The 26,898-nt window shown below is 33.2% G+C and overlaps 1 protein-coding gene across 2 annotated transcripts in view; it reads left to right on the forward strand.

The window, feature by feature from the left end:
* LOC106881090 (uncharacterized) overlaps positions 1–2,368 on the forward strand; it is a 103,865-nt gene extending 101,497 nt beyond the window's left edge. For both annotated transcript variants that reach the window (XM_052974090.2, XM_052974089.2), the window contains exon 8: positions 1,984–2,368. In XM_052974090.2, coding sequence (XP_052830050.1) covers positions 1,984–2,313 — 330 coding nt within the window. In that variant the 3' untranslated portion in view covers positions 2,314–2,368. The remainder of the gene's footprint in view (positions 1–1,983) is intronic.
* The last annotated feature ends 24,530 nt before the right edge of the window (positions 2,369–26,898 follow it).

Here is a 26,898-nt window from a genome sequence, read left to right on the forward strand (position 1 = left end):
GTATTAGGAATAAGGGTACAATCTATGATCCCTGTTCCGTCAGTTGCTCATAGGAACTATGAAGATGGTTATTTCAATTCTGCACCAAGATATTCCTTTCTATAAATAGGTTCTATGCGAGCTTTTTCGTGGCTGTCTATACAGCTCATCATGAATGACACTGTGCAGTTTATATAAGTGCTTTGTTAGTTGGAAGAAATGAATGCAACTCCTTCCAGATTCTATTGGATTAGATAGTAACAGTAGTAAACATCATCATCATTGTTTAACGTTCGCTTTCCATGCTAGCATGGGTTGGACAATTTGACTGAGGACTGGTGAACCAGATGGCTGCACCAGGCTCCAATCTGATCTGGCAGAGTTTCTACTGCTAGATGCCCTTCCTAATGCCAACCACTCCGAGAATGTAGTGAGTGCTTTTACGTGCCAATGGGACGAGGGCCAGTCTGGTGGTACTGGCAACGGCCATGCTCAAATGGTGTTTTTTTACATGCCACCTGCACAGGAGTCAGTCCAGCGGCACTGGCAACAACCTCGCTTGAATGTTTTGTTCACATGCCACCGGCACAAGTGCCAGTAAGGCGATGCTGATAATGATCATGCTCAAACGGTGCTTTTTACGTGCCACCGGCACGGAAGCCAGACAGCTGCTCTGGCTGTGAACCTGCTCGGATGGTGCTGTTAGTGCTCCACTGGCATGGGTGCCAGTTGTAGAATTTGGTCTGATTTCAAATTCGATTTCACTTGCCTCAACGCGTCTTCGCAAGCAGAGTTTTGTGTCCAAAGACAGAAAGGTATGCATAAGTGGGCTGGCTACACTCCTGGTAAAGGCCACGAGTTATGGTCTCACTTGTCTTGCCGGGTCTTCTCACACACAGCATATTTCCAAAGGTCTCGGTCACTAGTCATTGCCTCGGTGAGGCCTAATGTTCGAAGGTCGTGCTTCACCACCTCATCCCAGGTCTTCGTGGGTCCACCTCTTCCACAGGTTCCCTCAACCGCTAGGGTGTGGCACTTTTTCACACACCTATCCTCATCCATTCTCGCCACGTGACCATTCCAGCGCAATCGTCTCTCTTGCACACCAGCTATGGAATATTGTATCTTGTCGGAAGAGATCCTGAAATGGCTAGGATCCTTGGATGTTCAATCTCTAAAGAGCACCTTCGAATGTGAGAACAAAAAAAAAAAAATGAGAGGAAATAGAAACCTCATTGCCATACTCTACTGCAGTGGTTCTCAACCATTGATTACTATTTCACTCTGGTGAACCCCCATAGCCATTTGATATTTGAAAACTAATTTTATAGATATTACTTTGAAAATTCCTAATTTTGTTTTTCACATGTTAACTTTTATAGGTTGAACTATATTTTATCTTTTATTGTTTCACTCATTAGACTGTGGCCATTCTTAAGCACTACCATTAAGGGTTTTAGTTGAATGAATGCATCCCAGGACTTTTTTTAAAGCCTGGTCCCTATCCTATTGGTCTCTTTTACTGAACTGCCAAGTTATGGGGAGGTAAATACACCAACACTGGTTGATAAGTGGTGTTTGGGGACAAACACAGACGCACAGACACACACACATATATATGACAAGCTCCTTTCAGTTTTCCGTCTACCACATCCATTCACAAGGTTTTGGTTGACCTGTAGCTATAGTAGAAGACAGTAGCCCAAGGTGGCATGCTGTGGGACTGAATCCAGACCCATGTGGTTGGGAAGCAAGCTTCTTACTGCAATGCTACACCTGTGTCTATGTAAAACTTTAGAGAAAGAAATCTAGCTATTTCTTGCAATAAATACATCCAAGGTAACATTTTTTCATGGACTCTTTATATACTACTGAGGGTCCTTAATTTACTATTTTGCTTGCAGGACCCCATCCCTCAAAAAAGTAATCTTCTACTCTACTGTTACCTCTAATATTACAATTAATTTCTTACCTCTATTTGTGCTTTCTTCTTTTTCTTTTCAGTTGCAGCAAAAGTATATCCAAGCGAACAAGGAACTGCAGTTACAGGTGCAGCATTATCAAACGATATTTGAGACTATGTCGCGTGAGAACGCCATATTGCAAGACGAACTTCGGAAACGAGGCATCAGTTTCCCTCTGGTCAGCCACCCCTCTCCATTGCATCACTCCCCTTTGCCCCTAATTCTGTCCAGCCCATCATCGAAGTCATCTGCGTCACCCGAGAACCTGAGCCCCCAGAGCAGAGCTGCTGTCGCTGCTGCAGCCAGCACCCACGAACGCATCAAAATGCTATACCAGAGTCGCAGCAAGCCTGCATTACAAGAAGACTGATACACTGTGCTTACGCAAGTCCATAACACAAAGGTTTTCTTCCCTACACACTACAGAATCTTCTTCCCTTTTTCTCTCTCTATTTATTTATTTATATATATATATATGTATATATATCTATGTGTATATATCTATATATATGTATACATGTATATATATATATCTGTATGTGTGTATATACACGTGTGTGTCTATGTATATATATATATATATATATATATATATATAGACATACACATAAACACACAACCATACATTCACACATAGTCATACATAAACACACAACCATACATACACACATAGTCATACATAAGCACACAAGCATACACATCTTCCACCTGCCTGCTTCCTCCTCGTCTCTAACTTTCTGACATTTTCTACACTTTATCATGCACTCATATCAAATTTACACACGTACACACATATATGCATGCATGGTCACACTTATATATATATATATATATATATATATATATATATATATATATATATAAATTGATATAAAACACGTGTGCATATATCTATTCACACACACATACAAACATATACATACACACATATACACATGCTATTTCTCTACTACCTCTGCACATTTCCTCTGTTCAGCTCCTCTACTTTCTCCATTTCTCCTCCTCCTCCTTCTTCTGCTGCTGCTGCTGCAAACATTTTGTTTTGTTGTTGTTGTTGTTCTTCCATCAATTATGAGATTATAGGGCGTCAGGGTGTATATAGAAATAAAGCTATGCACCCAGCTAGAGCGTGTTGAGTGTTTTCACATAGCTTCTTTTGGATGCAGACACACACACACACATCCTTACACATCTATTCACATGCATATATGCATACATATCGATGCACTTAGTGCATACAATGCATGCACACAGATAAAACATAGACAAATATCATAGACACTTACATACAACTACACAATCATACAGACACACAGAATATATTTTCCTTTGCAATGAAGTGTTGTATGTGGCGGTGTTGGCAAAGATGATACTGGTAATGGTGATGATATCGATGGCCATGAGGATGGTGATGGTGATGATGATGATGGTATACAACGTCCTCCTGAATAATTGCTGTATAATAAGAGGCACAAAAGCAGGTGTTTGGGTGGGTGTGGTAGGTAAATGGTTAACATTGTCACTGGTAGTAGAGTTCCATGATGGTGATGATGATGATGATGACAAATGTTGAGTGTGAAATGGTGATGATTTATTTTACATTGTTTTTACAGTATACAGAAGAATGTTTCTTTCTTACTGTTACAATTCATTCATTTCAAATATTATTGTTGTTGTTGTTGTAGTATTTAGTTCATGTCCTGCTGAGGTTAACTTTGCTTTTCATCCCAACAGTGTTGATAAAGTTAGAGTACCTGTCAAATACTGGGGTTCACTGTAATCGACCGCCCTCTATTCTCTTTAAAAATTGCTGGCCTTGTGTCAAAATTCTGCTTATAGTAGAAAGGATTATTATTATTATTAAGGTGGCGAGCCAGTAGAATCAGTAGACTGCTATTAGCCATTTGAACTCGTAAACATGAATGCAACCTGTTGTGATAAAGCAAGTAGAGTTTATGTCTGGGTATAGCTGTATTCTGGTTTGAACCTACAATCCTGGGTCCATCATGTTAACCTTTTCACAATTGCTTCTTCTTTTGGAAAGGTAGAAACATCATAACTATTCATTATCCTGTGGCAAAGAAGACTCCCTAACCTTAATATCAATTCTTCAGTTCCTTAGGTATTAAATTATTAAATATATAGGTCTTTCTCTTTACTGATCCTTCAATCCTGAAACATTAAAGAAGCCACCCCCATCTTTTCATTTAAAACTTCAAGAATAAATATCAAAGCAAAGCTAATGAAAGGAGTATCTACATTTGTTGCTTGATCTGCCTGCAAATCCTCTGAAACTGTCTGACAAAAGAGGATGGTCATTGGTTAGACTGTCTTTTATAGGTTATTTGAGCAAGGCTGACCTTGGTTTAAACAGCATCAACGCCAACACTGGTGTGTTTTAAATGACAATATCATTCTGTTAAAAAGGAATTTTTTTTAACATTCCCATGTTGGAGTTTGATGTGACATTTCTGTCAAAGAAATCAACAGCTGTCACAGATTCTTTGTTTTTGCTCACCAAATGTTTACTGAAGGTAAAAGTATAATGATGTGTTGTTCAAGGATTTTGGCTGTTCTTTTAATGAAAACATCTACATAAGTGAAATGAAGCTTTGTTTAAATAGCAAATGGTGTTGAGTAGTAAATTTGTCAGCTTCCATTAAAGCTAATATAATTACTGTCACATGGAAGCACATGTAGTATGATCTTGCCATGGTTGGCATCAGAATGCTTTCGTATTAAATGACTGAAAATATTGTACAAACATGTGGCCAGTATTTGCATTAGCTCCTAATATTTGCAATGATGATGATGATTATAATGAGGATGTCTTTGATTGAAAAATTCCAGCAATCTTTTCTGGCCTTCATAATCATCTCATTAATTGCTTCAGGCAAAAATCTTCAACAGAATCTGTATTAGAGAATTCTTCATTCTCTGATTTATTAGTATTGACTGATTTTAATTTACCAATAATAAAACGCTATCTTCATTCAATTAGCAATGAATGTAAACTCAAAGCTAGATAACAAAAATATACATGAAATGAATTGAAAATTCATCGAATGAATTTTAGTGGATCATACAAAACCAGCTTGATGAAAATCTATTTGTAATGAAACCTTCAGGAAACATTTAGATATTTAAATTTACCTTTGTTAAACATCTCTCTTTTTTTTTCTCTCTCTCTCTCTTTCTGACACCCACGCACACACAGTGTTATACTTTTACAAGGAGGATAATAATGTCTTTTAAGTTGTGGCATCCTGGCTTTCGTCAGGCTGTGAGACACAGTCCAACAAAAACTAGCTGGCCAAAACTTAGAAGTCACTAATCACCCCTCTTGTAAAAGCATAAACTTGTACTTTGCAAAAAGTATTGAGTAATCCTTCAGTTTAATGTTAAATTGTTCTTATAATAACTTGACATAAAAACAAAATTTATAATGTACATCTGTCCGTGTATGACTGTAGTATGTATAATAGCATTTATAACACATACAAACACGTGTGCATGTATATGTGTGAGTGAGTAGATATTTCAAAGTTGAAGGTTTCAAATTTACATCATTACTGTTGAGACATTTAAAGACTTGGAGTAGTAAACATGTAAAACTTAAGATGGTAAGGCCTTTCTTTGTATGTAAAAGTAAAATTTACATGCACACCTCCTGCTCTGCTGTGTGTGTGCGTATGTGTGTGAATATGCATACTTATATACAGCTGGGATGTACTTTACTGTTAAAACTTATAAGACCACTATTCAATGAAGTACTTAATACACATTGAGATGTAGAGTTTAGCTATATCCATATGAATATTTATCCAACAACAGGGTGGAATCAGTTATATATATATATATATATATATATATAAGTGTATGTATATATGTGTGTGTGTGACATTTGGTGTTTTCTTTAAAACCTTTGGTTGTCCTTTTGCTGTTAAAACTGGCACCTCATATTAGAATTATTGACAGTTCTAGTAATTTCTTTATATCCTTTTTTTTTTCTCAAATTTTTGAAATAACTTTGTTCAGTTTGTTCTTTTAAGTTTTCCTCCTCCTCCTCTTATTATTTTTAGTAGTATTCGTAGTTTTTGGTGCATTAAACAAAATGCTTCTGACTGTATATTTATGTGCTACTCTTACATCCAAGTTCAAATCTTACCTAGGTCAACTTTGACTTTCAATCTACCCAGGGGTTGATAAAATGAATGCTAGTTATGTACTAGAGTCATTTAAATCAACTGTTGTTATTTATTCAAATTCATTTGAATTAGTCATGCATCATCTTCTAACTTTGAGATTTCATTGATGTGATTGTTTATTTTTAGAATTATATTGTGAGAGGCCAGATTTGACCAGTTTTAACATAAAAGTGGTAGAATATTTTGGCTGGATATGGTCAGTTTAAATGCTAAAAAAACAATTGTTTGTTATGGCTAAAGTTTGACTTCAGCTCTCTGAAAATGAATGATTCGGGTATGAAGTGGTGCTGGTGCAGCACTATATGCACAAGGATCATTGTTATTCTTTTTTAGTTAGTGACTAGTCTTCAAATGCTGTCACTTGCACTTGTATACAGCTATAGTATAATAATGTGTTTAAATATCACCTGAACATTGACCTTGTCTATTCCAAAACAATAAATTCAGTTGTCCTTAAGGAGAATTTCTTACAGGTTACCACAGTTTTTTTTTCTCTCTCTAGGTTTAGACAGTTTAATCTATGCACAATAACTGCAGGGAAAATAGCAAAATAATGAGACGGAAATATTGAGTTTCAATTAGTTCATTTAAAAATGTCAATAATAACAATAATAATAATAATGATAATAATAATTTCTTTGATTGGCTGCCAAATATAACAACAGCAGCAACAACAATATTTATAATAATCGTTTCTGATTTAGGCACAAAGTCAACAATCTTGGTAGAGATAACTTGGGGTTAGCGAATGCCATTGACCCCAGTACTTTTTAAGAATTCATGACAGATTTATCTCCCTTATGTAGTTTACTTGCCCATTTGCTATTCTAGAAGTGGTACAAATGTATAATCATTCATATGGATGAACCATCTTTATGATATTTTGATAAACTTGTGAGAAGAGGAGTTGCTTAATGAATTCTGTAATTAATTAATTTACATATGCTACAATTAATTCTCACTTGATATCCTAATTTATAACATTTTTTGAAAAGAACTATATCTTTATGTATACATACACACATGTATACATTGATTAGAGGAAGTCACTTTCATTAAGTTAGTTATCAACAGGTAATTAATTATTGTCATGGGAGATAAACTATATATATATATATTTCTGACATGGAAACTAGATTTGATGTTCTTGATAACTTACTAGAGGATATTTTAAAGCAAAATGGAGTGGGAATTATAACTTGCTAGCAGTGCTTGACAGAAAGATAAAAATATAAAGAAAAAAAAAAGGGAATATATATAGAAAATTCCTACATAATTACTCTTTAGCATTTAAACCAACCATATCCAGCCCAAATATTCTACCTGCTTTCTTTTGAAACTGGCCCGATCCAGCTTCCCACATCTACCCTACAATGCCATTCTAAAGTAAACAATCACAAATTAAAATCTGAGTTTGAGATATTGCAGGATTAACACAAAACATGAATACATTTAACAGAGTAATCTGAATGAAATATACAAATTAAAAGGGCATCAGGAGTCAAGTGGTTAAAAACACAACAACAACAACTATAAAATAGATTTAATACTTATATATAGATACAAACCCAAGATTTTGATAAAATGTGTTTAGCTTTTATTGAGTTTATCTTAGAATGTTATTGGTGCCCAATTCATTGAGTCCAATGGAATGGAAGTTGATTGTTGGGAGAGGAGGTGTAGATACATATTTAAGATTATTTTGCTGTACCAACCAATTACATCTAAAACACTGAAGAGTCAACAACATCATTATTGATTTTAAAGCAGTGATCTGGCCGAATCATTAGCATGCTGGGCAAAATGCTTAGTAGCATTTCATCCATCTTTACGTTCTGAGTTCAAATTCCACTGAGGTTGACTTTGTCTGTTATCATTTCGGGGTTGATAAAGTAAGTACCCGTTGAACACTAGAGTCGATGTAATTGACTTAACTCCTTCCTTGAAATTGCTGGCCTTGTGCCAAAATTGGAAAAACCAATGTTATTGATTTTAATGTGAGCAAAGCTAATAAATGTTTTTTTTTTGTTATATGCAACAAAACAGGTACAAGTGATACACTAAACTTCCATTTTTTTTTGTAAGCATCATTATATCATCATCATCATCATCATCATAAGTCATCACTCCATTGCCATCATCATCATCGTCATTATTGTTACACCCTTATTAGCATTGTCATAACAATAGCTGTCAGATATAGCATGGGGGTTAGTAACTTATTGACTTATGTTTCTAATATATTTAGAAATGGAAAAATATTAAAATAACACGAACCATTCTTAAATCTTGATTCCTCATCCTTTAGGAAGGATGAGAAGTACTGATAAGTCTCTCACACGTGTGAGTGTGAATGATATAGAATATATGATGCACACATTCTCGCATAGATACAAGCAATGCATAAGTGTGTATAGCTGTACCTATCTATCTATCTATCTATAAGTGATGTATGAACAGGAAGGAATAAACCTATGTTAATTAAGAGAGGTCACTTAATAACAGATCATTAAGCTTTAATATGTTATTACATTGGAATAAATCCAAGTAGGACTCACTCATGTATATACATAACTGGCTAAAACAATTTTTAAGAGCAGCATATTTAACATAGAAGAAGAAAAGCATAAATTCTGCTCAACAGCTGTTTCATTATGATAAACACAACCAAACGTCTAATTACATAATCATGATTCATATATTAAATTTTGAAGTCTGTGTTTACCCAAATCACCAGGAATGTTGTGTTCAAACCCATTACTCAGTGACACTATAACTGCAATGGTTTACTTATTAGTGTAACTTAACATTTCTGATGGTTTGGGTAAGCCCAGTTTTTAAAATTTAATTTAACTTAATTATGTATTGCAATGATGTCTATTTATTGGTGTTTATCTTAAACTGCTCTTGAACACAAAGTTGGAATTATACACAAAATTTATGCTACATATATATTTATATGTCACAGACAGATTCATATTAAAACATATATACTAACAAACAAGGACAGATGTATGTGTGTGTGTGTGTATATATATATATGCATATATGGAAGACAAAAAATAAAACTAACACAATCACTGATATATGTTACAAATATACACCCCTGATGTACCCTTCTGTACTGTTAAGTGACTTGGATTGACCTGCTTTCCCTCCCCAACTACGCCTTGTGTGCTGTTATGTACCATTGAAACACCCTGATCCAGAGTACACTGCTTACATGCTCTCCCTAATATTTCATCAAACTACTGATGAGAGTAAAAGAACCTGATGCAAGAAGGAGGTTGTTTGTATTGTTGTTGTTCTTGTTTGTTCCTCTCCTCCTTTTCCTCCACCATCACCAACCTCCTCCTCCCTGTTGAATTTTCATGTTTATTTTTTATTTATTTTTTAGTTATTGTAAATAAATCCTTTCCAATCTCTTTAACTATGTTTGTCTGAAAAATCAATATTTATGCATTCAATCTCTCACATACACATTCACACACAAATACACATGCATGAGTTTACAAACAAAGAAAAAAAAAAACGCACTCAATACAGAAATACAATGTAATGGTTTGCTGTGTAGTTGAGACCATTTTGTTTTGTACTCAGATCTATTTCACTGTCTGTGGTTGATCATGTAAACAACTTATTCTGAACAATAAGTTTCCATATTTGTAACTGACATCATTTGTGCAGCCAGCCATTTAAATAGGAAAAAGTAAAAGCAATATATCTATGAAAAATCATACATCTATAAAAATTCCTTCACAACAATAAACATAAGATTGTGTATGTATGTCTTCTCGTGTCACCCAGCACTGGCCACGACTACGATTTCACTAAGCTTGATGTGTCTTCTCAAGCACAGCAAATCACCAACAGTCTCAGTGTGCGTGTATGTATATGTCTATAATATATTTCTACATACACACACATATATATATGTGCATAAAACATAAACACGTGTGTATAGATGTGTTTATGCAAAAATATATAAATGAATACACACAGATGTAAACACCCCCCTCTCTCTATCTCTCTTAGACACATACATATATAGGACTAACGTGTACGCTTATATGTACATGAGCAGAAACATATGTATACAATGTATACATACATACTATATTTCTAGGACAATTCATAAGTTGAAATGTGCTTGAATATTCTACGGTTGGCTGGTTGGTCTTTCACTAAGTTGACTCATTTGACAGGAATAAGCATAAGATATCATTCTAAAGTACGTTGCTGATGTAGTTTAGCATCTTATCCAGGAGAACGTTCTTGGCTAAAACTGCTGAAAGCGTATCTAAACATTAGCTTGTTTGTTACGTTTTAAATATCTATCACACATAGACACTCTTTACAAAGAAAAAAAAAAAAAAATGGTTACACAAATTTGAAAACGGAAAAAAATTCTTTAAGGGTTGTAACTCAACATAATCGAACAAGAGTTATCTCCCTTACAGTTGACTCCCCCCCCCCTTCGCATTTTAGTGAACTATTTCATTAGATGTAGTATGTATGTATGAACATAAGTATTATTAACTGTTTTATTTGTTTTGAAATACTCTCAAAACAGGGTGGGATAGTCTGACTTTGAAAGCCTTAGTTAAGTGATAAGAATATTTCAAAATATTACTGGGAATTTTAAAATGCAGATTTTGTCGTGACAAATTCACATCAAGAATCTCGCAAACCAAATATGAGAAATAATAAAAAACTAAAAATAAAAAAAAAAAATCCCGAAGGAATGCAGATTGTTTGACTATTCAATATTGTTACAGTCTGAAAATTTTGCTCACTTCTAGTCGAAGAATAAGTGCCAGTTTCCATCATCGTCATCATCATCATCATCATCCCCCCCCCCACTATGTTATTATATTACATATATATGTTAGTACATATGTAACATACAGGTTTCATATTTTTCATTTCATACAACACACTTGAATAATTATCATGTGACTCTACTCCATCTCAACATCTATATATATATATATATATATATACACACTCACACAAATGGCCAAACCAAGTATGATGTGGCTAATACTTTTGGGAAAGGCATCAATGTCACCACCACCTGTCCATCCTCACCTGCGATTTTGAACTTTGAACCTTATATCTTGGCTTATGTGTAGTCATTGCCATCATCATAGTCATCGTTATATATTCCAACATCTTCCTTTAACTCACACCCCTACTTCTTCAGGTTCCTGCAAGAATTCCAGACACTTTTTGATTCTACAAATACATTTTTAACCCACTTTGAACCAATGGTACTAAAACACTTGTGTGTGTGTCTGTGCATGCATATACACACATGTGTGTGTGTAACAATATATATGCTGATATGTAATATATGTTTATATGAAAACAAAAACAAGTTCAAGGCCAGTAATTTTAGAAATATATATTGTTTTATAAATTGACAAATATTTATTGTACACACACACATTATATTATGTATACACTTTGACATAAATACACACACACACACACCATGACATATACAGTTTTATTCCAGTTGTTATTGAACTTCAAAGATTTCTTGTGTATTCTTATGCATATACACACACACACACATTTACATAATGTATTCATGTACATAACCTACAAAAAATTAAAACAAGCGAGTATCCAATTCCTATATCTTAGCACATTTTGAACTCCTTTTCCCCTCTCCCTGTCAATGAAATTGATTTTTTAAAAATCTGACAGCTACTGCTACTACTACTACTACTACTACTACTACTACAGTTATTGTTAATAAACTGGTGGAATTGTTAGTATTGGTCAAGGTACCTTGTATTTCTTTAAGTTTTGAGTTCAAATCTTGGTAGAGTCAGCTTTGCCTGCCATCTTTCAGGAGTCAATATAATAAAGTAGGAGACTAATACTGGGGTGGGGGTTAATTAAATTGACTAATTACTCTATAACACCCATCCCATCCCGACATCAAGTTTGAGGCCTTGTGCTTATATTTGAAGCCTGATGTGACCAGCTTTACCCTTTCATCCTTTTGAGATCAATGTTATCAACCAAACCCATCCTTTCAAAATTGCTGCCCTTCAGCCTCAGCTGGAAACATTATTATTATTAAGGTGACGAGCTGGTAGAATCGTTAGCATGCTGGGCAAAATACTTAGCAGCATTTCATCTGTCTTCATGTTCAAATACTACCAAGGTTGACATTGCCTTTCATCCTTTCAGGGTCAATAAATTAAGTACTGGGGTCAATAAATTAACACCAAGGACAATGCAATCAATTAGTTCCCTCCCACAAAATTTCAGGCATTGTGCCTTTAGTAGAAAAGATTACTACTACTACTACTACTACTACTACTACTACTACTAAGGCAGCAGAATCATTAGTATGTCAGACAAAATGCTTATTGGCATTTTGTTCTGGTTCTTTAAGTTCAAATGCTGTTGATGACAACTTTGCCTTTCATTTTTTTTGGGATTGATGAAAGAAAGTACCAGCCAGGCTCTGGGGTTGATGTAATCAACTACTCCCCCCTCAACTGTTGGCCTTGTGCCTAAATTTGGAACAATTTAATAAAGTGGAAAGTTGGCAGATTCATTAGCATATGGGACAAAATGGTTTGCAGCTTTTCTTTTGGCTCTTCACATTTTGAGTTCAAATTCCACCAGGGTTGATTCTGCCCAAATTTCAGGCCTTGTGCCAATAATAGAAAAGATTATTATTAATTATTTTGAGTGATGAGTTCACAGAAAAAGTAGTGTATTCTTTAGATATTTTGAAATGAAATCTCATTGAAGTGGACATATTCTAGAAAATATGTTCCAGTTGTATTCTAGATTGGATCCAACTGGTTATTATTATTCCCCTGTTCTAATAATGTAAGAGACCATTATTGCTGTCATGAAATGTCAATTTCATCTTACTCTTCTGATAATCCTCCCAGCTCCCCCCACCTCTCATCACATCACAAGTGAAAGTAAAACTGCTCCATAAATGAACAACCACACAGTGAAAATACTCGTCAATATCAGCAACTACAATACCATCATTATCACTGAACAACAGCAACAACAACACAGAAGAAAAGAAAAAAAAAAAACACTTTCAGAATGAGAAATATGCAGCAGATACTGCCCCGCCCCGAATCTTTCCAAAAAATTGCAGACATTGCAGCTGCTAAGCATGATGAAGCAGATTGTATGATAATGGTTGCAGACATTGGTGATTGGTGTTGCAATAGATGAGTGACTTGATGCAGTGTTGCACTGAGTGTCAGCTTGATGTAGTGGATGCACACAACGACTGATATATATATTGATATATATATATATACATATATGTATGTATATATGTATATATATATATATATATATACATATATGTATGTATATATGTATATATATATATATATATATACATATATGTATGTATATATGTATATATATATATATATATATATATATATATATATGTATGTATATATGTATGTATATATATATATATATATGTATGTATATATGTATGTATATATATATATATATATATGTATGTATATATGTATGTATATATATATATATATATATATATATATATATATGTATGTATATATGTATCTATGTATGTATATATGTATGTATATATGTATGTATATATGTATGTATGTATATGTATATATCTATATATATATATATATATATATATATATAAAATCAGCATAGTGTGTAACATCAGGCTTATTGTCAACAATCACTATTGACATCTCATTTTAAAGTTGACTTTATCTACAAACCATTTCCTTCTTTCTATCCATAATCTGCAAGGGAATGCAAGTGTCAGCAATTCTCATTTCCAGTCTTTATATTTTAACATTTTATGCGTATCTAATAAAATGTACCAGTCTAAAAAAAATAACATCACTGTACTATAGGGGGTTAGGTTGGGTTGATGTCATCCACTTTAGAAAAGGCTGTGCACCAGCATAACCTCAGCCAAATGACTGAAACAAATAAAAGAAAATAATAGAAAAAAAAGAAGAAAAAATGAAGGAAGAAACAAAAGCAAGTAATGATCAGATCTGAAAATGAAGTCTGAGTGATGTAGGGTTGTAGTAAGCTTCCGGTGAAATAGGTTTGTAATTTTTTGGCTTTCACTCTTGCTTTGAAGCCATTTCATGTCACTTTACGTACGCTGCTATTGCCCGTTTGGAAAAGGCATTAATATCACAACTTTCCATTTTCATACATCATCATCATCTTCATTATCATCTTTATTGTCATTACTTCTTTTCTTCTCTGTATCTCTCTACTTCTAAATCTTTAGGCTTTGTGCCTAATTAACAAATCAATACTTAATTTAAAAAAAAATTTCTTCTGAAAATGATAAAATTAAATGCTATAAAAATATAATTAAATATAAATACATAAATATAAAGAGAAAAATTATTCACCTTCCAACCCCTCCACTTTTAACAACTGCTGTGGGAACCTCTCCGTATATTGCTCGACCTGATAAAAATAGCAGCCATATATCTCCTTCAAATAACAGCCTACTGTCTAAAAGAAAAAGGTGTGATGGGATTGTCATGGCTGGAATGCCATTGGTTATTATAGGTTTGTTCAAGTGTAGCTGAGCTGGGTTAAGCAAGAACAAATGACAAAAAAAACCCCCCCAAAAAACATGAAAAAGCAAAATGTGAAAGTATTAAGTTACATAAAAGAAAAAAACAAAAACTTTGATTTCCTAATGAATGATAATTGTTCGTTATAGCATTTGTTATTATTTTAAACCAATATTGCTTGGTCGACAGAAAAAGGTAAAAAAAACCCAAAAATCAAAAAAAAAATCAAAAGTCCCCTAAAACTTCTTAATGCTTTGCCATGGTGTGCATCTAAATATCCTGTGTTGTGCACACACAGACACACACGCATCGTGTGTGGTGTGTGTGTGCGTATGCTTGTGTATATGTTGGAGTGTGAGGGTTTATAATGGTTTATAAGTGATATGTGTGTGTAGGTTGGCTGATATGTTGATCACAAAATGTATTTATGGCATTATATTGCACACATACACACACATCTATCTATCTATCTATCTATCTATCTATCTATCTATCTATCTATCCACATATATACATGCACACAATGGTAATGCAAACAGGAAAGAAGCAACAAAGTGACTCAAGGGCCGAGAAAGTGCCAATGCACAAACAAAACTCTCAGCTCTTGAGTCAGTGCGTTGCTTCTGCTAAATATTAGTAAAAATATACATATATTTGTATGTATGTATACACACACACACACACACACACATATATATATATATATACATACATACATATAAGTATATATGTTTGTGTGTGTGTGTGTATATATATATATATATATATATATGACAATTGCTTCTAGTTACTTCCATACTTTATTTTCAGTGTCAAGAATTTGAACACCAGGATAGTATGGCTGTGACAACATGTACTAATCATTATATATATATATATATATATATATATATATATATATATATATATATATATATATATATTCACACACACACACACACACATGTAACACCTCTGTTATACAAGACTCCCTACAACAAGCCCTTTATTTTTGCAGAAAAACAAAACAGTTAACCACATTCTTTACATTGTACATACATACATGCATACATATTAATTACTTGGATATAATGTGTGTGTATGTATATATGCATATATATGTGTGTGTATATATATATATATATATATATATATTATATATAACTACATATAGCTGATAGCATACCAAACTTACCATCAAAATGACACCTTTGAATTCATATAGATTTATAAACACACACATATGTATGTACATATATATATATATATATATATACATACACACACAAACACACAAGTAAACACATTTTATATTTATCAACTGCATCATCATCATCATTATTATTGTAATTACTGTTGTTATTGTTTCTTTTGTTATTGCTGTTATTGTTATTCATATGACTGACTCCCTCACACCTAACTGAGAAATCTTCAAAAAAAGTTGATTGGTTCTTTCTCATATTCCTACACTTTTTTCCCCTGTTTCTTCTTATAACTCCCACCCCACTTCAGTGTTTGTAATATTGTTGGAAAAAAAAAAAAAGAAAACGAAAAGAGAAAGAAGAGTAAAAAAAAAAAATATTTATCACCCAAAAAGTGTATGAAATGAAAATAAAAAAATAAAGAAGATAAAATACAAAAGAAGAAATGAGGTAAATGAAGTAAAAAGACAGAAAAACTATATGTAAAAAGAAAGACAGAAAATGAAATAAACTGTGAGATATAGGAGATACAGGTGATATAAGAATTGTAAGGGTCAGGTTTGACCAGGCATTTGAAGACAAGAAATCAAATAAGAATGCACAATTACTAAATGGACTTGAAAATAACTTGTGCATTCCTCACCTACACACTCCTTTATGCCATTTTTTTTTTGTTGGTCTTTTACACATTTTGTTCTTGTTTATAATTGTTATTTTGTGATTGAAACCTCATGAAAGAAAAAGAAAGAAATGATTATATATATATATATATGTATATATATATATATGTATATATATATATATATATTTATATATATATATTGAAGGAGATAGTAAATCAGAGAGAGAATGTGTGTGTGTGAGTGTGTGCGGAAGAGAGAGAGAAAGAGAATGAGAAAAGAATGTAACAAGAACGAAGAAAATGAAGGAAAGAAAAACAATGTAATAATTGAGACTCCGATTATGTTTTTTTTTTTTCTTCTTCCAAATTTTACTGTCTCATTGCAACGACAACTGCGTGCTGGTGCTTTATGACAGGCATAGCAGTGCATTAGTTTTTGTCAGAACATTTATTCTACTCTTTGAAATTCTTCAAATATTTGGAGAAGGAAGATTTTAGATAATACGGAAATTCCTCATAAATAATAACATTGATGGTCACAAGAAGAAAGGCAAAGACGAAAAAAAAAATATATAAAACAAAACAAAATTGATATGAAAAGATACGAGAAACACAAATAAACCAAAAGTGGGGAAGGTGATGGAAAAAAAAATAAGACAAGCCCTTACAAAAAACGAAATTAAAAAAAAACAAACAAAAAAAAACAAACAAAAAAAACAATCCCCTCTCAAAACTAATTTGTACCAAAATTGCTGCTAAGCCACACAGTTTCTTGGGAATAATTGTTTCTGTTCTTTTTTCCTCTTTGTTGTGAGAATTACCAAAATTTGTTTTCATGCATCAAAACATTCTGAAGTTGAGATTTCTTACAACTCAAAACTTAACGAATGAGAGCAAATATTGGTAATAATTGACATTAGATTCAGTCTGAAATCTGTAAGTGCATGTTCCTTGTTTTTTTTTTTTTGTTTTTTTTTTTAATTATTATTTATGCTGGGTCGGGAGGTCACAATTGTTCAGTAAACAGCTTTGACTCTGTTGGAATTTAAAATTTCATTTTTTTTTTTAATTTCATTTTTTAAAAAATTTCTTTTCAGGGGTGGGGAAGGCAAAAGTTGAAGTGTATTTCGAGTGGTGAAAATTTTGACTGTGCCACGCTGGGGCACTTTTACACTGTTGTTAGTTTTTTTTTGCTCTGTACAGCTGTATATGTTTTTTATTTTATATATATGTATGTATATACATATATGTATACACTGTGTGTGTGTGTGTGTGTGTATGCATGCATACAGATATATAAACTCATATACAATCACATGCGTGTGTATATATATATATATATATATATATACACACGCACACACACAAATGTAAAATGTGTATGTGTGAGTGTAAAATATATATGTACACACACATAGATACAAACATATCTATGTGTGTGTGTGCATATTTATATAAATATATGCTCATGTGTATCTCTCTCTCTCTCTATCTATCTATCTATCTATATATATATATATATATATATATATATATATATATACACATACACAATATATAGAGTTAATAATAATGATAATAATAATAGCAAGGAAAACCGAGGTTTTGCACTGCTGTTAATCTGAGACTGTTCCTTGTGTTACCACTTTTTGATATGATTAGAGACCTTCAAAAAGCAGTAACATGAAGCTTGGAGTACAGATAGTCTAAAATCCATTATAATTCTGTTATTATTACCTATATATTAATGTGCATGTATTTTATATATGTGTGTATGTATATCTATCTATCTATATATATATATATATATATATATATATATATATATATATATATATATATATACATATATACATACATAAATGTGTCTGTTATTTTATGTGATATATGTATATTATATCTGTTTATATATTTGTATATGTATATGTATATATATATATATATATATATATATATATATATACCTACATACATATATGCACACACACACATACGTATACATATTATACATATTGGTTCAAAATTTATCAATGTGGTGCTAAAAGTCTTGGAAAAAAACTATCCCCCCTAAAACCACTCCAAAAATGAGGGCAAATAGTGCAGTTTTTAACCAAACAAAACAAAAAAAAAATGAGCAGAAGACAAAAAAATTACAAAAACCCAACTAAATATTTGTTTTTATGAACTTAAAAGTATGTTTATTTTCTTGTTATTATTATCATTATTATTATTATTATTATTATAATTATTATTATTATTATTATTATTAATTATCATTTCCTATTTTGCCAATTGGTGTATTTTACAGCAACATAAAAGAAAAAATGTTAGAAAATAATCGTTTCTTTGTTTTTGTTTTATATATGTATGTGTGTATACATATATATATGTGTATATATACATTCACATATATTTATATAAATATGTGTGTGTGTATATGTATGTATATATATATATGCATATATATACATATATATATATATACCCATAAACAAATATATTGATACATACAACTTCACTGTATGACACTTGCACACACACACACACATATATATGAATTATATATATATATATATATATATATATATATATATAATTATATATGATATGTATGTTTGTATTTGTACTATAGTATGTATAAAACACACATGCATGCATATACACACACAGTGCACACACACACACATACTCACAGACACACACACACACAACTAGCTGCTAATGTAAGTCGCTTCACCAATAATTCTGAAAGAATTCTCCACTTGCATATTTGCATTCCAGTTTGCATTTTAATTAGACTTGTAGCTTTTTATTCTAGTTTGATATCAACCTATCAAAACAGTTGGTATAATGAAATGTCTTCATGAAACAAATTTTGCCTGTTCTCGTCAATAACTGTGTTATATACACCATGAAAACCATCTCTGATTCTAGTCAGTTCCATCGCGATCACATTTTATGAAACATTCTCAATTATTCTAGTCATTATGTCCATCAAACAATTTATTCTAGTCAACGTTATCATCAACAAGTTCATGTAATTTAGTTGTTATCATTGAGAAACTTGTCTATTCACTGTTACAATAATACCTGGATGGAATATTAAAATTGTACTCAGTATCATTGTCAAATGAAGACATATGTACTCTAGTAAAAAATCACTATCAAATTCTTATATTCAATTCCATATTGCCATAAATCACCATCAAACAACCTGTACTTGTTCTAGTCAAATGGCTACGAAACAAATTCTATTCTAGTCAAAAAAAATCATCATACATCACCAAAGAAACTCTTATATTCTAGTCAATATCACCATAAACCATCAAACAATTTTTACCTATTGTAGTCCTAACCACCAACAAACATCATCAAACAAACTTCACTTATTCTCTAGTGAATATCACTATGTTTACCTATTGTTTAGTTGCTGTCGAGAAGAAACACCAATGTGATTGTACCTAGTATAACTTCTATCATACAAACATACTTATTATAGTCTAAAGTCTTTAGCAACAATGTTTTTCAGTTATTCTACACAATATCACCACCCTCACTCAAGTCACCTTATAACAAACCTATATCATCATCATCATCATCATCATTGTCATCATTAAATAAAGTCACATATTGTAGTCTCTATCAAACACCACCTATTGTAGTCAATGCCACCACAAAAATGGAAGGTTCACATATTTCCTCTTCACTGAATGTCATCCAAAAAAAAAAAAAATTCATGAAACACACTTGTTGTATATTGCCCTACCCTCACTGCTGTTCAATATGACCCCCCTCAAGAAATGTAAAGCCACAATAAACCTAATATGCCGCCTTTATAACACTCTTACATGTCTTTACACCATTGTCATCTTGCATGTGCAACAGGCTTGCTTCTCACTGCAAGCGTTGTTACTATGTGTGTGTGTGTGTGTGTGCAAGTGTTTACGAGATTCATACTAGTGTAATGTCGTATTTCCATAATGGTTAGTTTGACATACCTTTGACATACTATCAATCACAGATGTACACACTACAAACATACACATTCCTGCAGTGGTTTGCAAAATTAACCATAATGAAAATACCATTACCATACATACATGCTTGCACGCACACACACACACACACATATACAAAATATATGAGGAGCACACACTCACAAACTGCCCCAGGTAACTTGAGAGTGGTTAATCAATGATCTGGACACATGAAATGGACAAGCTCTCCACATGGCCTCTCACTATCAGGATAAAGTAAACCCTACTCTACATAATTGCATATTGAGTCCACATTTCAACTATGGTCTTTCTAGATCCTACATACATACATATGTATGTATATATGTGTGTTTGTGTGTGTATATATATATATATATATATATATATATACTTGTTTCCGTCATTAGACTGAGGCCATGCTGGGACACTGCCTTGGAGAATATTTAGTTGAACAAATTGGCTCCAGTACTTATTTTTTTAAAGCCTGGTGCTTATTCTGTCCATCTCTTTAACTAAACTGCTAAGTTATGGGGACATAAACAAACCAACACTGGTTGTCAAGCAGTGGTGATGGTGGTGGTGGTGGGGAAACAGACAAAGACATATACATATATATGATAGGGTTCTTTCAGTTTCCATCTACCAAATCTACTCACAAGGCTATAGTAGAAGACACTTGCCCAAGGTGCCATGGAATGGGACTGAACCTGGAATGATGTAGTTAGGAAGCAAACTTCTTACCACACAGCCATGCAACCTATATATATGGATAAATGACTCAAGCGCCGGTCCCTGAGTTACTTTCTGCTGAATAATAGAAGAAAGCATTCAAAGCATGTTTGAGTTCTAGTTCTGTTTGTTCTACCGAATATATATATATATATATATATATATATATATATATATATATATATATATGTATGTATGTGTGTATATATACATATATATATATATATATATATATATACACAGGGTGGCCCAGAAGTAGGTTTACAGTTATTCAACTATCTCTTTTGCATTAATATATTAACAGTTTAGATCTTAATTATAAAAAAAATATGAAACCATTATTCTATGCTAATTTAGTTAAATTTGCCAAGGTCCCTTTTCAGTTTGTAAGATAGAAATTTAAATGTAATAAAATGCTTTAAAAGAAATTTAAAGTGCATATGTAATAAATGTAAATCTACTTTGGGGCCACCCTGTATATATATATATATATATATATATATATATATATAAATTTAGGTACTCAGAAACCTGGATGTTTGTACATTTACAGATTTTTATTAATGTCACATATTAAATGAAGCGCTTTTCACCTAGTCGTGTAGGTTTTTCAAATTGTTTCAAAAACAATTTGAAAGACTTACACGACTAGGTGAAAAGCGCTTCATTTAATATGTGACATTAATAAAAGTCTGTAAAAGTACAAACATCCAGGTTTCTGAGTACCTTAATTTTTTTCTATATAATTTCTGTACATCACCTCCAAACTTCATATATATATATATATATATATATATATATATATATATATATATATATATATATATATATATATATATACACATACATACATACATACATACTTAGACGCACACTCAAATACACATGCTTTGTTTACTTTTCACTATGAGTCTACAGTTAGGTTTATGAAACACAGTATGCCTTGCATTGGATTTCATTCAGAATTGTCAAAAGGAAAATGCTTAGTACTGCATTATTAATTAATTATGGCAGTTGTCAGCACATGCGCTAGTATACAACATTGGTGTAGCAGCTTAGCCGGACTTCAGTTTTTATTCTCCATAAATTGCTATAAGCTAATAATCAGTCTCTGAAGCGATAGGTGTTCTTTCTCTGATGAAAGTTTTAGAAAACTAGAAATTAGTATGAATCATACGTTTACTGTCCAGCAAGAGATAAAATCGTTTTGATTTACCTTCAGAGCAAGGGTATAATTATTTATATTAAAAAGGTATGCCTTTTCATTGCACACTTATACTTTATATAAATAATGTATAAATGCATACATATATTCATATATATATATATATATATATATATATATAAATATGCACAGACGTGTGTGCGTAATATACAAATATATATATATATATATATTTAAACACACACGTCTGTGCATAGATATATTCACACACACACAAACTGTGGATAAATTATACTTAGCACTACAAACTGAAAGAAAAGAGGACTCAGTAAGTTAACTGAAACAGTGTGTGCGTATGGATGTATATTCGCATGTGTAGATACGTAAGTTTAGATGCTGGAATATTCCTGTTAGACAGAATTCGTTGAACCACCGTAATCAGTGTGTATACTTGATGCACAGAAACAGGAAGAAGGAAGACAGAACTGAAGGTGAAACTTACGAAACCTTTGTTCTAGGTAATTGGATAGTTTTTAGAAAACCACCTGGAATGTTACAACGTTAAGCACGCCTACAGTCTGCAGATGATGATACAGCAACCAGATATCGCGACGATAACGTGGGGGATAAAGTAGATTGTGTTTATGTTGACAAAACAGTATTGGTTTTGAAACGAAAGCTTGACGAAGAAGAAAAGTTACAACCTGTTTTTTTTTTTTTTTTTTGAGGTTGCAGTAGATATCGCTCAACTCTCAATTGGGAAGAATCTAGAACAGACAACGGGAATATTTTCATGTTTGCTCGACTCACATGAAGAAGTGCTCAATGATAAAAAACATTAAAAATTTAAATTTATAATTGTATTATATATTATGGGGTTGATGGCCAAGACAGAGCAGATGAAGCTGACATACAAACAAAAGAATTCTTCATTAAAAAAATTCGATATTTTTTTTTAGAAATTATAGCACGTAACAATAGTTGTTGATGGGGTCATGCACAATAAGAGAAAGAAAAAAGAAATTGTTAAATATAATTATTTTATTTGGCGATATAATGATGCAAGTCCAAATGAATTCATATCCTTTATTGATATTGATTTTCATAGGTTGTTTCGGAAATTTAGAAAATAGGTGATTTTATGTCTCTTTCTGCTCTCATGTATGCATATATACATTAGAAATTTACATTCCTGATAATATTCATAATTCAGGGAAGCCAATCCTTTAGTTATTCATCTGAAGAATTACCGCAAAATTGCTTTTACTAAACGATCGTTGATGTTTATAACTACTTAATGTGGTTAGCTGGAACCTGGAATATATCTGAGAGCTATTACTGTACCCTTCTGGTTAATTTATTCCTATATACTAACCTTAGATATAGGATACACACATATATGTATACAAGTCGACTATACAACTAAGCGCTTTATAGGTGCCGAACCGCTAAGTTACATAAACGCATAAGGGACATAAACGCACCAGCATCGGTTGTCAAGCGATGCTGGGGGACAAACACAGACACACATACATATATATATGCATATATACGACGGGCTTCTTTCAGTTTCCGTCTACCAAATCCACTCACAAGGCTTTGGTCGGCCCTAGGCTATAGTAGAAGACACTTGTCCAAGATGTCACGCAGTGTGACTGAACTCGGGACCATGTGGTTGGTAAGCAAGCTAGATATTGTTCAGAAAAAGTGAACGAAATTATTTTTATCTGCGAATGTAGAATATTTTCTTAGTAGATAAAAAATTGAAAAATCGATTAACTTCTCTATGAGAATCTGATCTATTTATAAACTCCGTTGGACTTTATCATGTCACAATCGTGGCCACAATTCTGCGGCAAAAAAGCTGGTCTCCTTGGTCCAATTATTTGGAGTGGAAAGAAGTAAAACGATTCTGAATTTCATTGTTTAAACCTTTATAATTTAATGTTGTTGTAAGTAAAGGAAAAAAACAAGGATCGAAGAAAAAAGATGATCTATTTCTGGGGACAAAAGGAGAGAAAATTAAGCAAAATGGATAAAAATAAACGACCGAGAGGTCTTCGACAACTACAATGGAAGAATATTTTTGAAATAAGATTAAGAAAATCAGGGGGAATAATCGAGCTGCAGTAAATATTATCTCCCCTCGACCTGCCTCTTTCAGTGAAGGTGATTTCTGACAACCTTCTTCGTCTTGAAAATAATATTTTTTAGGGTTGCAGATGGTATTTTTTCTTTCTTTTTTTTTTTTGCACCACTGACCGTTTCATGCAAGACAATTTTTCCATGAACCGGGGTATCTCACGCATGGCAAAACAAACTGCATAATATATAATTACTCTTTTACTTATTTCAGTCATTTGATTGCGGCCAGGCTAGAGCACCGCTTTTAGTTGAACAAATCGACCCCAGGACTTATTCTTTGTAAGCCTAGTACTTATTCTATCGGTCCCTTTTGCCGAACCGCTAAGTTACGGGGACATAAACACACCAGCATTGGTTGTGAAGCGATGTTGGGGGACAAACACAGACACACATATATACATATACATATATACGACGGGCTTCTTTCAGTTTCCGTCTACCAAATCCACTCACTAGGCTTTGGTTGGCCCGAGGCTATAGTAGAAGACACTTGCCCAAGGTGCCACTCAGTGGGACTGAACCCGGGACCATGTGGCTGGTAAGCAAGCTACTTACCACACAGCCAGTCATGCGCCTAAGATTATATATCAATACAATTAATTATTACATATATTATTATATATCAATACAATTAATTATTACATATATTATTATATATCAATACAATTAATTATTACATATAAATAATGCAAAAACAACCAGCAGTTTCTGATAGTCAATAAAGAAGTAGAACTTTTTTTGTCTGTGCGGCCCGGTACTAAATTGTCTATGGCCCGATGGCTAGAGACCCCTGCATTTGGGCACGTGGTTGGACGAATGACTTGATTTAAGTTCTAGCCTGATTTATATACAGGTGTGTTTGTGGTAGTTAGTTCGATTCCCGGACTTCTGTGTGTTGAGCAAGACATTTTATTTCACGTTGTTCCAGTTCACTCACCTGTATCGGACTTTGCTTTTCCCTTGGACAAGATCGGTGGGGAAGGGAAGCTGGTATGCATGGGCGACTGCTGGTCTTCCATAAACAACCTTGCCTCGGAAGATAACTTTCTAGGTGCAATCCCATGGTCATTCACGACTGAACGGGGTCTTTACCCTTTTAGTAGTCTCTACTTTATTGGTCACAATAAAATATTAAATAAAGAACGGCGGGAAACGAAAGTAAAGCCTATTCTGGAAAAGCTGGTCTACTGGGACCAATTAAGTGGATCGAAAAGACGCAAAACGATTCTGCTTTTCAGATTTTAAAGCTTGATAGTATAATGTAAGTATAACGCGGAAACAGACGAGTATCGGAAAAGTAGGAAATTCGTTTTAGTGGGACAAAAGTAGAGAAAATAAGGCATGATGCATCTAAACGCTGAAAATGCGACAACTGAAGGTTTTATTCAATCTTAAAAACATGCGGACTTACGTTATCTTTTGCTTTTCATTCGTTTCAGTGATTAGACTGTGGTCAAGCTGGGGCACCGCGTTGAACATTTTAGTCGAACGAATAGGCCTCAGTACTTAATTTTTATGCCCAATACTTATTCTATCGGTCTCTTTTGCTGAACCACTAATGTTACGGGGACATAAACAACCCATCACCGGTTGTCAAACGTTGTGGGGGACAAACACACACATGTATGTATGTTTCCGTGTACCAAACCCACTCACAAAGCTTTGGTCGGCTCAAGGCTATAGTGCAAGACACTTGCCCAAGGTGCCACTCAATAGGACTGGATTCGGAACCATGTGGTTGGGAGGCAGGCTTCTTGCCACACAATCATGCGCGCATCTATAGTTAGTTAAGAGATTTATATAATATGGATGGAAGCGAGACAGAAGAGAAAGAAGACAAAAAGTATAGGACTGCTGTGAATGATGGATTAAAAACACCATCACATCAGCCTTCTCTGCTGCGTTCGATGTCTAGTACGTAATCGTCAAGCAATGACCTCACTACTCGGTTTAACCTGGTTGTTACGAAACTGCTCGTGAGAATTCCAAGATCGTGTGCATTATCCGGCGAATTTTCTAAAGCTTCCTTACTATGGTCCAATGTTGGTTCAGCTGGGTCTGCCGATGACAACACAGATATTTCCGGTTGTGTATCTGGACAGTATTGCGTCTAGTAAGAATTGTTTCATTGAACAGGAGTGTCTAAGAACAATTTATTACCTTTTTCTAACGATGAATCTGGGGGATAGTAAGCAAGATCTCGAACTGCAGTGGTGCAGCTGTTGTCAAACTGTACCCGTGAGGAATTTGGTAAGAGTTTCCGATAATTTAACCTTCTCTACAAGTGAATCACCTTTTCGAACTAGA

The sequence above is a fragment of the Octopus bimaculoides genome, chromosome 16 (assembly GCF_046866305.1).
Source record: "Octopus bimaculoides isolate indiv1 chromosome 16, ASM4686630v1, whole genome shotgun sequence".
NCBI lineage: Eukaryota > Metazoa > Mollusca > Cephalopoda > Octopoda > Octopodidae > Octopus > Octopus bimaculoides.